Source organism: Misgurnus anguillicaudatus, chromosome 11 (assembly GCF_027580225.2).
Source record: "Misgurnus anguillicaudatus chromosome 11, ASM2758022v2, whole genome shotgun sequence".
In the NCBI taxonomy this organism is placed as follows: Eukaryota; Metazoa; Chordata; class Actinopteri; order Cypriniformes; family Cobitidae; genus Misgurnus; species Misgurnus anguillicaudatus.
In genome coordinates, this window is record NC_073347.2 from 9,414,220 (window position 1) to 9,428,877 (window position 14,658).

General features: G+C 38.5%; 1 protein-coding gene across 1 annotated transcript in view; it reads left to right on the top strand.

The window, feature by feature from the left end:
- Positions 1 to 14,171, top strand: part of pkdcca (protein kinase domain containing, cytoplasmic a) — a 35,165-nt gene extending 20,994 nt beyond the window's left edge. The window contains exons 3-7 of the mRNA XM_073872982.1: positions 1,115 to 1,393; positions 1,487 to 1,566; positions 2,592 to 2,699; positions 12,888 to 13,061; positions 13,141 to 14,171. Of these exons, the coding sequence (XP_073729083.1) occupies positions 1,115 to 1,393; positions 1,487 to 1,566; positions 2,592 to 2,699; positions 12,888 to 13,061; positions 13,141 to 13,235 (736 nt within the window). The 3' untranslated portion in view covers positions 13,236 to 14,171. The remainder of the gene's footprint in view (positions 1 to 1,114; positions 1,394 to 1,486; positions 1,567 to 2,591; positions 2,700 to 12,887; positions 13,062 to 13,140) is intronic.
- The last annotated feature ends 487 nt before the right edge of the window (positions 14,172 to 14,658 follow it).

Consider the following 14,658-nt stretch of genomic DNA (forward strand, 5'->3'; position numbering starts at 1 on the left):
AACTGGGGCCCATGGCTTTATTTCACGCCCCCCACGGGGCCCCGGACCCAGTTTGAGAACTACTGAATTAAACCAGGCTATATCATAAACACAAGCAGTATCAGAGTATTACAAATAGATTTAGCCAAATATTTAATTGTTAAAAATAATATTTAAATATTAATTTATAAATATGACATATATTACATGTTATACAAGGGGTCTTTGTGCGAATCCGGTATTTAAATCAGTCAGTTTACTTAGGTGAACCATCCAAAGAATAAACAGGGTGTGTTGAGCATCAGTCAGACCTGTACATGCTTCAAAAAAGAGAGACCTGAGGAGAAAAGTGTGGGTCAAAACCGCTGATTCAGTCACAAACAAAAACACAACTACTGGTCACCTGCTATGTTAAGCAAGACACAAACCCACACACAGACACACAATGCACGGGGGGCTGACCTTTCCCAGTAGCTGCTAATCCGGAGTGTATTAAGAGCAGCTTTTGTCTGTTGTGAAAGGCACGGGCAGTGTATCCTCCGCCCCCTCATCTCCTCTATGTTTGCTTCTCTTTCATGCCTCCCTCCTCCTCTCCTCGCTGCTTTCTTCGTCTCCTTGCTCCTCTCCTTTCCCTACGCCCATCTAATCCTCTGAACTCTGTCACTAGACGTAGGTGTTGCCCGAATGTGAGGCGTCCCCATGTACATACACCAGCTGCAGGAACTTCAGCCTCATACCGTCGTGCACAATAAAAGGGATAATTATCAAGAAACGTACTCATATGTACACATGGGTGATCGCACACTCAAGTGGGCCGAAGGGTAACCATATAGAGAGGCCTTCGAACCCTAAAGAGACACATACCCCATTTAGGGCACCACTGCTGGTACCCCCCAAAAAATGCTCTCATAATCGATTTTGGGGATAATCAGGGTTCTCATGATCATTGATAATTTGGAAATATTAGGGTATTACTTCAAAGATCTTAAAAAGTCAAAGCAGAGAGATCCTCGAAATGGAAGTGCTGCTCATTGCAATATGTCAATCTATTTGGTCTTTTTAAATATATAACTACTGTAAATTATAAAGTTTCTAGTTTCAGGATATTGACTTCCTTATTTCATATTTTTATCTACAGAATCTGTTTAAGTCTGATGAGGCTGCTCCATTATTTATCTCACTCCCCGCTCGGGTCCGTCACGCTGTTGGACTTCAGGCCGCGACAGTTCGTGCTGGTGGAGGGAGTGTTGAAAGTGACCGACCTGGATGACGCCAGCGTTGAGGAGACACCTTGCTCACCATCGTCTCCATCCGATTGTCTCATGGAGTTCCCTGCCCGCAACTTCACTCTTTCCTGCCACAAGGGGCGCTGTCAGGAAATGAATGAAAAGAGAAACCTCTACAATGCTTACAGGTGAGCAATTTCAAACGACTTGTGCTTTATTTGTGTATTTTGGGGTGTTGAAGGCGCAACGATGTGCTGACGTGGCTTTTTTATTTTTTCTAGATTTTTCTTCACATACTTGTTACCTCACAGTGCGCCCACAGCTCTGCGGCCCTTTTTGGACAAAATCGTAAACTCTACAGGTGAGTGTGGTTTCACTTACGGGACGTAAGCGTTAACGCTTATCATATACTTTTAATGGGTGACGTCATAGGTTGCCAAACTGAATTGTGGATCCATCAGTCTCGCGTCACTGCCATTGCTCACCGCAGAATTTAAACATTACTCAACTTTTCAAGTGCCAGTGCGTGCGTCAGCCAATCAGATCGCCTTATACAAATAACCTAGCGCAGAGCCCGCCAATAACTTTAATGCAAGTGTTGCGGCCACTGTAATTGGCTGTTGTCTACGCTTCAGACACGCCTTCTGTCAAGCGTTAACGCTTCCGCCCCGTGTGAATGTACCATTAAGGTCTATTTAGCTTCTGCTCTCATCATTAATGGAAATTTTCAGTTTAAAGTAGATATTTGTGACTAGATTTGGCTTCGATAGCTTTATTTTTTGGTGGTCCAAGGTTATGTACATAGCTGGTGGTCCAGATAGAGAAAATGGTTTTACCTGCAGGTTCCTGTAGTTTCCTGTAATTGGTAGAGTCTTGCATTAGCTGCGCAAAAGGTCATGAGTTTGATCATGTGACTGTGAAACAAATGCATAAATGTAAATGTAGACCAGCTTAGACCAACTGACGGCCTTTGACCAATTTGGTCCAGTAACCATGTAAAACCAGATACCAGCAAGGCATACTATTGTATTATACTCTCTCAATTCCTAAACTGCCTTTAGATTTCCAAATGCTTCTCCACAAAAAACTCTTCCCATTCTTCCCATCATGCCTTCTTCATAATTCCTTAGTCTGGTAGTTTTATCGTCCTGTTTATCAGTGTAATGGCACGTCAGATAGCGTCTGAAATCGTGTTTTTTCTGGGACACAACAGTCCGTGACACCGCAGGTAGCGTGGGTGGGCTCAGATTTTATCTTTTCTATTTCACATCATGAAACGCCCACTTCAGCATCGTTCAAGAGACATTTTAGGGTCATGTTTTCTTATTACACAGAATATTAGTGGTGATATTTCATTGTTATTTATTCTGTGTGTTTGTGTTTCAGGAGAGCTGATTTGGGGCACAGACGAAACTTTGGTTCATCTCGAAAAAGTGTTGGATATGTACAAGAATGGATATTACCTCAAAAATAACACACAAACACACAAAACAGGTAAGTGACCGAGTCACATCCTGATATCATTGCATGGTTCATAACTTAGCTCAAATAAGCCTTTAAATGAGCCATTTGGTCTTAGGCCAACACAAATGAAAACTAGATTTCCCAGCATTTTCTGTGGCTCTTCTATGGCCTTTCGCCTCATAAAATAGCTAAATGAATATATAACCTTAAAGTGGTATTTTTCATTAGCAGTATAGAAATATACAAATCAGGTCGTGCAGTCAAGATTTACAATTAAAATTATGACCAATACTGTTTGTTTCTGGCATACATTTTTTGAGTAAATCATATCCAATTTGTAACGTGTGTCGTAAAAATTCAGGGTTTCGTGCTGGCGACATGATCAGTCCGTCAGTACTTCAAGTCAACAAGATGCTCAATTCTAGCACAAATCTCAACAGAATTAAACAGACAGAATAGAAAGTAAAAGAAGACATTTTGTGTGAGCATGTGAGGACAAAAGAGAGGAGATGTAGTAGATAAGAGTTTATACAGTATAACTGGTTAGGAGAGGGGCTGTTAGAAAGAACCGGCTGACAAAACAATCATTTTACACGGAGAAACACCTCACTCACTTTCCTTCTGTCTCAACCCCTGTTTTCACTCCCTTTCCTCTATGTTTTTCTATGTTATCCCTTCTTCTCTTCTTCATGCTTCATTGGCAGTCTAAAGCAGATATAGACACTTGTTGACTGATGGGTGTGTTAAGCAAGCGAGGGCCATCTTTTACAGTGCCATTTAACTCTTTACAGCCTTTCAGCAAACACTGTGTACATTTACTAATCAGAAAATATGCATGCTGTTACATTTTAAATGAGCCATATGCTTTTTATAGTTTGCTAAAAAGACATTATTTTGTATAGTTTGTGTAATGCAATGTGTTCTCGTGGTTTATGGTTAAAAACATTATTTTCCACATTAATGTAGCTCCTCTATGCCCCGCCTTTCTGAATTGTAAAAAGCTCATCTTTCTGAAAAGCGTGGTGTGCTCTGATTGGCCAGCTATCCAGTGCATTGTGATTGGACGAATACCTCAAATGTATTACGAAAATGTTACGCTCCTTACCATATTTGGAAAATCAAAGCCACTTCTGTTTCCTTCAGACCCCAGTGCATTTTTAAGGGGGTACCAAAGCACAGAGCAAGAAAGACTTATAAAAATCTGCATTAAGTCTATGACTTGAGTCGGTATGAAAGTAAACTGATGACTACAATCCTTGCGTTTATTGTAGTCCAAGAAAAGAGATTTCATTTGGAGACCATAACTTGGCTCATTGTGGACTTTGGGATTTGTAACTTTGCAGATCATTAACATGTACTAACACACACTTACACAACAAAATAAATGTAAAATCACAACTTTTTCTTTGCTTGGGTCAAATAAAGAGACATTTGTGGATATTTAATAATGATAGACCAATATATGAGTCAAGCTGATTACCATATTTTCCGGACAATAAGTCACACTTTTTTTATAGTTTGGCCGGTCCTGGAACTTAAAGGAACAGTATGTAGGATTTTGGCTAAAACTGGTACTGCAATCACACAACTGGTGGCCAATACACAAAATGACAACATAAACATCAGTTCAGGGCTGCAACTCCACTTTTAAAATGACAATATCCTGGCCGGACCACTGTTGTCAGTGATATAAGTATTTGAAATGAACATTATTTCGTACTGTCTAGTGACATATCAGGGCCATTTTATGATTAATTGATATACATTTCTTACATAATGTTCCTTTAAGTTCAGGTGCGACTTATACGTCAAAATTATTTCATATGAAGCAAGAGAAACCATTACTGTCTACAGCCGCGAGAGTCCGCTCTATGCTGCTCCTGTATTTATGTAATTTGATGGATTCAGTGATGTGGAATGACTTCGGGACCTTTTTGAACTTGATTTGGCTTGTTGTGTTAATTTAGCCTATTCAGCCTTCCAAATATGTTTTGTATGCTATTGTGTATCGTGTAAATAACTGATAATGTTACGTTAACGTACAGACATCTATTCAGTCTACTGTTCTGTGCTAGTGTTTAGTTGAAAAACTTGCCTTTCCAGATTAATTGTCTGTTCTTCGGCTTGGATTTCATGAAATGATTTTCTAAATAAACGCGACTTACATATGTTTTTTCTCTTCAAAACGCATTGTTGACTGATGCGACTTATACTCCGGAGTTACTCATAGTCCAGAAAATACAGAAAATGTAATTGTGGCCTGTTGTATAACTGTGCTCTATTGGTTAACTATGACTGAGTAGGCATTTTAGGTATTCCTGTAAAACAGGGTCATCTGTTAGTTGGCATGTATATCATCAGGGCTTCCCTGGAAAACTCTCCTGGCCAACGCACATTAAAATCCCAGCATGCCTTTGGCTACCTCACCTCTATCTCATTTCTTCTGCATCTTGCATTCACAGAAAGCGAGAGCTTCATGAAGCATTAATTAGGGCAATAAAGTGGTTCTTATTTACTAGCTTCTCACTCAGCCCAGTTTTCTGCCACGTGCAAGCTGAAGACATTAAAGGGGACATTTCACAAGACTTTTTAAGATGTCAAATAAATCTTTGGTGTCCCCAGAGTACATATGTGAAGTTTTAGTTCAAAATACCCCAAAGATAATTTATTATAACGTGTTAAAGTACTTCGGGGGAGTACTTCGACTCGGCGCAGTAACACCCTCCCTCTCCCATTATGAGAGTGAGAAGGGGAGCGGACTTTTCAGGCGAGTCGAAGTACTCCCAAAAGTGCTATTACCCATACAATATAGTTCCTCTATTAAATCCGCTTAGAAAAGCGCTACGTTTTATTTTGTACCACCAAACTTGCTCGTATAACTACTCGTCTTAAATAGGAAAAACGTTGATGTGTTTGGTCACTTCTAACTTTATCTCTAAATGGTACCATTGAATGAATGGGGCTAAGCTAAATGCTATTGAAGCGTCGCAGCGCGCTCCAGCGCTTACGTGCACGCACACAGATGATAGAGGGATGTATCAACAATTCTTAGTTAAGGTAATAACATATTTTAATATTGAAAATGATTAGACTATTCCTTTAACATGCAAACAAACTGATAAAATGACCTAATTTTTACCAAAACTGAGGTACTGGGTTGTTCTTTTTCACACTTTGTAGGTTGATAGAAGCACTGGGGACCCAATTATAGCACTTAAACATCGCAAAAGTCAGATTTTCATGATATGGGCCCTTTAAAGTCATCAGAGAAGACTTCATCTGAGGCAGCCTACCCAGTGACCTTCTTTCAGAGCCCCTTTACTTTTGAAAAGAAACCCATTCAGCCATATCCCTAGGAGACTCAAACGTTTATGATCGAGCAGTTTGACATTTGTAGCAGACAGTTAGCTTAGGTCTTTAAAAAAGCTGCCCTCCTTTCATCATGCCCATTGACACAGTACTGTGATTGTCAACTTATGGGCCCATTAGGAGGCTTAGGGTTTATGTTACAAGGAGGGTATAAAATGAACTTTCTGACGAAAACAAACTATTGGAGAAAACTACTTGGCCATATATCATTTTTACCAGTCATGAAATTTTATTTTGGACATTTTTTTTCCAAATTGTGACCCTGTAACACGAAACCATAAGTCATAAGTCTCACGGGTATATGTGTAGCTACAGCCAAAAATACATTGTATGGATAAAAAATATTGATTTTTATGTAGATGTCACTGAGATATGTTGTAAATTTCCAACCGTAAATATATAAAAAATATTTATTGCTAGTAAACTGGGGTTGCTAAGGACTTCATTTGGACAACTTTAAATGAGATTTTCTCAATATTTATGCTGAGTCCCAATTCGCATACTATCCGTCCTAAATAGTATTCGAAACTAGAATCAGTACGTCCCAAATCGTAGTATGTTGAAATGAGTATCGCAAAGATACCCGGATGGTCTACTAATTCCGGTTAGAATTCGAAGTGCAGATCAATGCACACTCTAACGGCGAATATTGCCCACAACCCATTGCGTGCGGTAGGGAGGAGATTAACCACACTGACCCTCTTGCTTATTTATAGTAATACTGTGGCTGTACAAATGTTAACTTTATTAGTCCAATGAAAGAAACATGGTTACTACACTTTTACTGTAGTAAAAGCATGGTTCATTTTCATCTGGGTATTTTTGAGTTATATATAAGTATTAAATTAAGTATAAATACATTAAACGGTAGTTATACTATAAACTTTTTAATATTTTGACTTTAAAGTAGCTTTCATTACACACATTGCACATGAACGTCAGAACCAGCCGCCTCACAAACGACCTGCGTTTGGTTCTAATGACGCTCTGCTTCACTCCTCAACTTGGTAGAACACAAAGTAGGCCAGGGGTCGGCAACAGGCGGCCCGCGGGCCAAAAGTGGCCCGCCAGCAATATTTTCTGGCCCGCCGGATTAATTTGAAATCCGTTTTTTAATTTTTTTTTAATCAGACTTTTTTATTTTACAATAACAGTTTACAAAAATGGCCCCGTGTATCATTCCTTCATTCGTTTTTTCAAATCAAAACCAAAAAGAAAATAAAGAAAAACGACTTGTTTTTCTATTATTTATTTCCTGAACTAAAATCAAACGACTCGTTTTCTGAATGTGCGCTCAGATCAAAAATAAAAAAATGAATGAAAACGGGTTCGGACAAATTTTGATTGAACACCTTAGCAGACATATACCAATGAAATAAATTTAAACAGATCAGGTACTAACAGATTACATTTTAATAAGGGTTTTAATAAGGGTTTGAATAGCAACCATGCTTTCCTGTAAGTCTCATTCGCTTACAGTCCGACTTTTGAACTTTTTTCATTATTATTTATTCGCGTATAACACACTGACAAATAGCAAGAATGTCCTGAAAAAAATGCGTATAATAGCTATCTTAACGGGCCGCTTTTTCTCGTTCTCTTTCTCTACCAGCGCATCCGCGATCATAACTGTCATTAGAGTTTGAGCATACTTCTAAAACACAATCGATCAAATAATTGCAGAGGTAAGACTTCATGAATCATTTGGAAATTTACCTCGTAAATCATGTCAATTCATCACGCGTGAAGACGTTAAACTCCGTGACATTGCAAATTACTGAAAAGTAATTGCTGGCTTTTAGAAACCACTACAAAATATGATAAAAATAAACTCTTTTACTGCAATAATATTTTAACTAATACACTTTTAAAGTAGATTTGAAAGGAATACTGTTGTTTTCTGCTACTTGAACTTGGGGCTCGAGCCCGACCTAAGGTTCGACCTGCCTTCGAAAACAGCAAGTCCAGTTCTTTTACCGTTAATTATTAAGACTACATGGGCAGGTAAATTCGTTAAAAAAATGAAAGTAATCCGCCAAAATATGGTTTTACATGTCTATTAAAATAAAGCCATTATTAATTTTCCTAACGCATAGTTCTTTGATCTTTACCTCCGTTTAAAAGGTTATAAATTTGGCAAAGGAGGATGTTCAGCAATTTGAACAGCAACTCCGCAACCAACTCGGTTTATGATGGTGAGAAATTTGAGTGAGAGGCTTTGTCCTATTTAATTTATTATTTATATTTCATTATAAATACAATGAAAAAAATGTTAAAATAATATTTTTATTGGCACGAACACAATTTGTATAACATTTAAAATTATCTGTCTCTTTTCGTTAGAGACATTTGAATGTGAGATTCTGGAAACGTGACGTTAAGTTTTGCGGACCCGTCAGGTCGGGAAATAAAGCGGGTGAACACAAAGTGTATGAATGTATGAATAGAACCTTGTCGGAGCTGGACAAAAAACAGTCCAGCGGAGACCTCCTTAAACCTTAGGTGTGTATGTGTGTGTCCCGGATAAATATTAATAAAAAAAGGAATAGTTCAAAAGTCGGACTGTAAGAGTATTTCATGAGAGCATAAATGCCTGTAATATTACCACTATAGTACTTGATCTGTTTAAAATGATTTCATTGATATATTATGCCTATAAAGGAGTTAAATAAAAAAAATGTCTAATCCAGTAATACATTTTTTTATCTGAGCACACAATCAGAAAACCCGTGGTGGTTAATTTTTTCATTTTTGTTTTTAATTTGAAAAAAAAAAACGATTGAACGAATGATACACAGACCCATTACCATGTTTTTAGCAATTTTTAATGCCGTCTTTCGTCTTTTAAATAGGAAATAAAGACAATGTTTCTTGACAAAACATCAAATAGCCTACACTAGGCTAATTCAAAATAAGACGTATGTGTGCCAACAACAGTTGGCCCGCCATCTACTGGCTAAAAAAAATATTGGCCCGCGGCCAAAGTTACTTGCCGACCCCTGATGTAGGCTATTGTAAAATGTATTGTGAAAAAAAAGACAAGAAAAAAAGCTGGGAATAGTAAATAAAATTATATTTGACATAAGTTATAAGAATGAATGAAATAATTGTTAACAGTAGTGGTGTGTGTAACTAGGCAACCACGTTTTCGTTCACGTTGCATGACGTCATCGAAGTATGTGCATACTCTTTTGCTACACACTCAAAAGTATGTACATTTTCCTCACAAAAACAGTACATACTTTTAGGTCGTACTATAAGTAGGTGAATTGGGACTCAGCATTAGATTTTTTGCACCCTCAGATTCCAGATTTTCAAATAGATCAGCCATTGTCCAATACTTTAATGGAAAGCTTATTTATTTATTATATACATATGATGTATAAATCTCTGAAACTAACAAAATTCAGAGGATAAATCTTAGTTTTATCCAATGTAATTATTTGGGTGGTGCAGTGGAATCTCCATATATGTGTAAAAATGGAATTCTGGACAGCAAAGGTGTCCAGGTGCCCCCAAACCAGGAAAGCCTAAAATCCAAAACGCCACACTATTCAAACTATGCAGCGCAGCCATTTTGACATCTCACCAAAAAAGTCTAGGAAGTGGACACACTGAGAAGAATACATGACCACATTGGCCACATTTATGCCAGTCTCACCAAAGGCCATGACCACCAATCCATCGCAATTCCGTTTCCAAACATCACAGCGTAAAAGTGGGCATGGGATTTTGACTTGAATTCGAGTGTGGTTGACCAGCAGTTGCTGTTTTCTCTTTGTTGGCCAAATTGTCCTGCAACCATTCAAATGAGAACTTATAAGTAAATGACACAAATTTGCTTGCTGGGTCAAAAGACAACGCATTTTTGCGAAAAGTGAGAGTTTTCTTACATGGATAAATGTAAAGGGTGGAATGTTTGATTTTCCTATGTTTGCTATTTTTGTAAATGCCTAAAATTCATGCAGCTGCACCTGGGAGCTTAACCGAAGTGCAAAGATAAACAATTCAGCCCACCACAAAATACACAATCTACAAACTGTTGGCATTGACAGTGGAAGGAAACAATAGTTCTGCTTTATTAATAGTCACATTACTAATAGTCATGAACGAAGCCATGTGCGTTTATTTTGTGTTTCAGACTAGTTCATCTGGTTACATCAAATGAAGTTTCTCACTGATGAATTCAAACAGGCATTTGTTCTCGCTTTGATCTAAAAGAGCACATCTGCCCTTTTTCAATATCATAATGTCATATGTTCAGTGTTACAGTGTGTGCAGTATGTTGTGTTAATATGAATCCTGTCTTGTAACGCTGATTTGATACATGACCAGAGATGAGAAACAGGCAGCTGTGCTTTTTATGACAAAAGCACTCTTAATAAGAGGTCCAGCTATTACGATCTGGCTATCATCGCTGCTGTGAGGAGAATTTTGGCAGATTTACCGAAGTCTCTTCTCATTAGTTAGTCTTGATGTTTCAGAGGACTGAACTCTTGTCTGTGTAAATGATTAGACTTTAATATGATTGAAAGTCGATCTCTTGCATGTTTCTATCACTGTGTGTCCCAATCATCCGCTGCGCGCGGCAGTACATTGTGTTGTGCCAAGTAGCTCCGCCCACCGCTGTTCCCTGCTGTATATCAAATATTTTCTTACTGGCTAAGACGGTCATATCGCAATTTCACACGTGTCATGTCTGGTTAGCAAATGGTGTGAATTTTCTTAGCAAAAAAAGTATTTTTTTAAATGACATACAGATGTTATGTTGTGATATTTTAAGAATATTTGTACATAATGTCAGCCAACATTTCTAAAATGGCCCTGGTAGTTGGGTTTTGAAGTGTGACGTTAGGTATTATGGGGCGTACAAACAAAACGCAAATTCAACGGTTTGCGCGAATAGATAACATAAAAAGTAAATGCAAAGACACAATAAAGGGCTCGTTTTAGTTGTGCGTAGGTCCTACGGGGTAGCCGCGACGGCGTAGGTTCTGCGTCGGTTTTCATTTATACTTTTGCGTCGTCGTCCGCGTCGATGTGCAAACACACGCGCAGGCCATTGGTAGGCAGTATCCACACGTGTAACCACAGTAGCTGCGCGACCATCAGAGAAGAAGACGCTTGGCAAGTTAACCCACAAACGAAGAAGAAACAGCAACTTGTTGTGTATTATTTGAGAAGTCCAGCAATGATGGAAGTAAATTAACAACGACTTTTGATGTAGTTTGAGTTAAAACACTCCTCAACTTGGCTCATCTTTGTTTTCACCGTCACAAACAGAAACACCTATGAAGCAGTTTTTTTTTACCTGACTGGAGGGGTTCTGGTGGACCAATCACAGCGCTTGCGGTCCGCGTAGATCTAACGCGCTGTTAAAAATCTGGCGAGGTGCACGTGAGGCTATGCAGAGCTACGCACAGGCTACGGATAACCTACGACGTAGCTACGGCGCAGAGCTTACGCACGACTATAAATTGGGCTTAAGGAGCAAATTCGCGGCGGGTGATGCGGATGACGCAAATTGGGTGGTGCGATTTCCGTGTAAACGTGCTATTCGCCTTATACGCGTCTTCCGTGCAAGTAGAAAAAATTCAACTTGAGTGAAAAATTTGCCTGACCCAACGTTAAATCTAGCGAGGAATATTGATTGAGGAACGCAATACGAATACACTTTGTGTTTGGTGTGTAGGATCGTTATAAAACCAAGATTCTAGACTGTAATAGATGAATAGTTTTAAATAAGAACGTTTACAAGACACAAAAAAAGATTTTTGAGTTGTCTCAATTTTTTCTATGTTAATCCAATCTAAGTTTTTAGGCATACACGATGGTCCATGTACAGTGCGCATGACGCAATGTTCGTCATCACAAGAGTGCATACGTATTGTATGCCCACCACCGGACTTTTCGAACTCTGCGTACATTGTATGTGTAAGTTGCATATGTGCCTACGGGAGAATGTATTGTGTAGCCCAGGAGATAGTCAAAAAACTATACTTTGCAAGGCTGTGCGTTCATACATTCGCGTTCACTGACTGTACTCCAGGCTTAAACTTTGTTCGTTAATGCAATGCTGATTTTCTTTGCTTATCAATTTAAAAAGACAAATTCATCCAACTGAAAGAATTTTGTTTTTATTTAACTTTAAATCGTAATTTTGACTTTTTATTTAACACTCAAGTATTTAAATCCAGTCAACAAAATAATCTTTGTTAGCAATCATGTTTAAACTAAAATCTAAATAAAATAAAAATAAAATGACATACTACTAAAAATGTTACTTTATTTCCTTTGTTGGTAGAACATTTTGAAGTTGTATTTTTTTTGCAATGACTAGCGACGTACTGCATTGTTAATGTGCTCACAGCAGTGGTAAATCCTAAGAGAAAGAAGTGCAGAATAAGTGGGCGTGGCCAGACGAAGACAAGGGGAGGCGCATTGTTAGTTTAGTTTTCTTTTGGTCGTCACTCGTCACATCTCTGCGTGTTTATCTGTCTTTCTTTTTAACTCTGACCTTATTCTGTTGGCCTTTCTCTGGCTTTGGTTGCTCGGTGAAGGGGGCATGTTTTGTGGGGGCCACGTTGAGTGCCGTCAAACTCGTATGTGTGTTGGAATGAGTTTCTGAAGAACCAGAAGATAAGAGAGGAATCAGAGGACCCATGTCAGGCTCACGTTAACAATGCCCTCCATCCCGCCCCCTGTCAAAATATAGACCGGCCCAATGTGTTAACAATGATGGAGCTGGTTACACAGTGTTAACCCCTGAATTCAACTTTTTATGAATTTAGTATGATTTTTTTATATAAACCCAATATCATAGAAATGCATCTTTCTCTCTCTCGACAGAGTACAAACGCATTTCAAACGCCTCAATAGCAGCTGAGAACTACCGCTGCTGGCCGTCCTATCAGCACGATGGATGCATGCTGTCGGTCTTCAGTGCCGAAGAAGCTATTGACGTGTGTGAGAGCCACGCCCAATGCCGAGCCTTTGTGATGACCAATCAGAGCACTTGGACAGGTAATGGTTTTAAAACTTTTCCAGAATGGAAATCGATTTTCCAGTTCACTCTATCACAACCTGTTTTCAATCTCTGCAGGTCATCAGCTAGTAGTCTTTAAAACCAGCGCGGCCAGCGTGACAGAAGCTCCAGGTAAACTCACCTACGTACGACTGGGAACGTCTGGGAGCTGAAATGTGAGAGAAAGGAGGAGCAGACATCATCTGAAGACACTCTGAATGCTGTCGCTCACATCTGAAGAGAAAGCATCTCTCAGGGATCAAAGATCACAGCCAACCAAAGTGCAATACTGCCTCTGAACCAGGGATTGGACGTCCGTCTCTTTTCCCGAGAGACTGTGAATGTGTTCGTATTTGGCAGAGATGCAGAGAGTGGTATTTTGTACTTGTTGTGGCAGGATACAAGATAACATTAGGATTTCAGAGTGCATGTGTGTGTATTTAATGAGATCTCCTGTCAATATCTCTCTCACTTCGTTCTCTCAATCTTTCATTCATGTGTTGTTGCTGTTCATGCCCACACAGAATCATCCTTTATTTTGTCTGTTATTCAGCACTTTTATTTTTTTATGTGAAACAGGGTCTATTTGTTAAGCTTTTAAAAGCTTTCTGTTTGATTTTTTAAATCTTCTTTTTTAATATAACTGCTTAAGTTCTTTCATCAATCGATGCGTCCACAAGTAATTTATTAGTTTAATGAATGTAAACACTTCCTTTTCAAATTGTGAAATCTTTTTTCAATCAAGAATTAGGCTTGTTGAAATCTGCAAATGCATTTGCCATTACAATCAAAGAAACAGTATTGTTTAATCTATTATTGTCATGCAACCTTGTTTTATTTCAGACACATCTGACAGGGTTTATTGTGGTACTTCAGTTGTAGATGATGGTTAGTCGATCAGTCTCCTTCGGTGTAATAGTGAAAGTTTCCCAAGGAAATGTAAAATCTATTACGTGACAGGTGAAGAAGATTCTGCTTTCAAAGAAAGCACTGAGATAAAATGTAAATGTTTTCTTATGAGTCTTATGCTTGTGCTGTATATATAATGACATTGATGCTAATGAGAGTAATATTTTTATATGAAAATAAAAAGTCATGTGACTTAAAAATATCTTGTCTGTTTTTTGGTGTGTACAGTGATATTAAAGGGGGGATTTAAAGCTCCAAACGTGGTATTTTTCACACAATTTACTTATCTGTATAGCGCTGTTTTCACTGTCCTCAAACAGGCTGATGTCTTCCTTGTTATGTGAAGTCCCTCCTTCAGAAATACGTATCGAGTTCTGATTGTGTAGTTTGTTTAGTGTGTTGTGATTTGATAGCAGCTTAACTTAGCAGAGCCGTTTGAGCCAAAGCTGGTGACTGACGTATTCATGTGGGCGGAGTTTAGTCAACGAACTGTTTTACTGACGTCATTAAAGCAGGAAATAGAGGGCTTTAGTCCAAACCGACCGTTCGTTGTAGGCTTTTTAAGAGGAATTCTATTGAAGAAAATATATCGCCTGGCAGTGAACTTTGAGCTGTATCATTTTACAAGTATTATTTATGCTATTATAGCAACATTAAACTAGGGTTTAAAAAATGGTATCAGGAAGA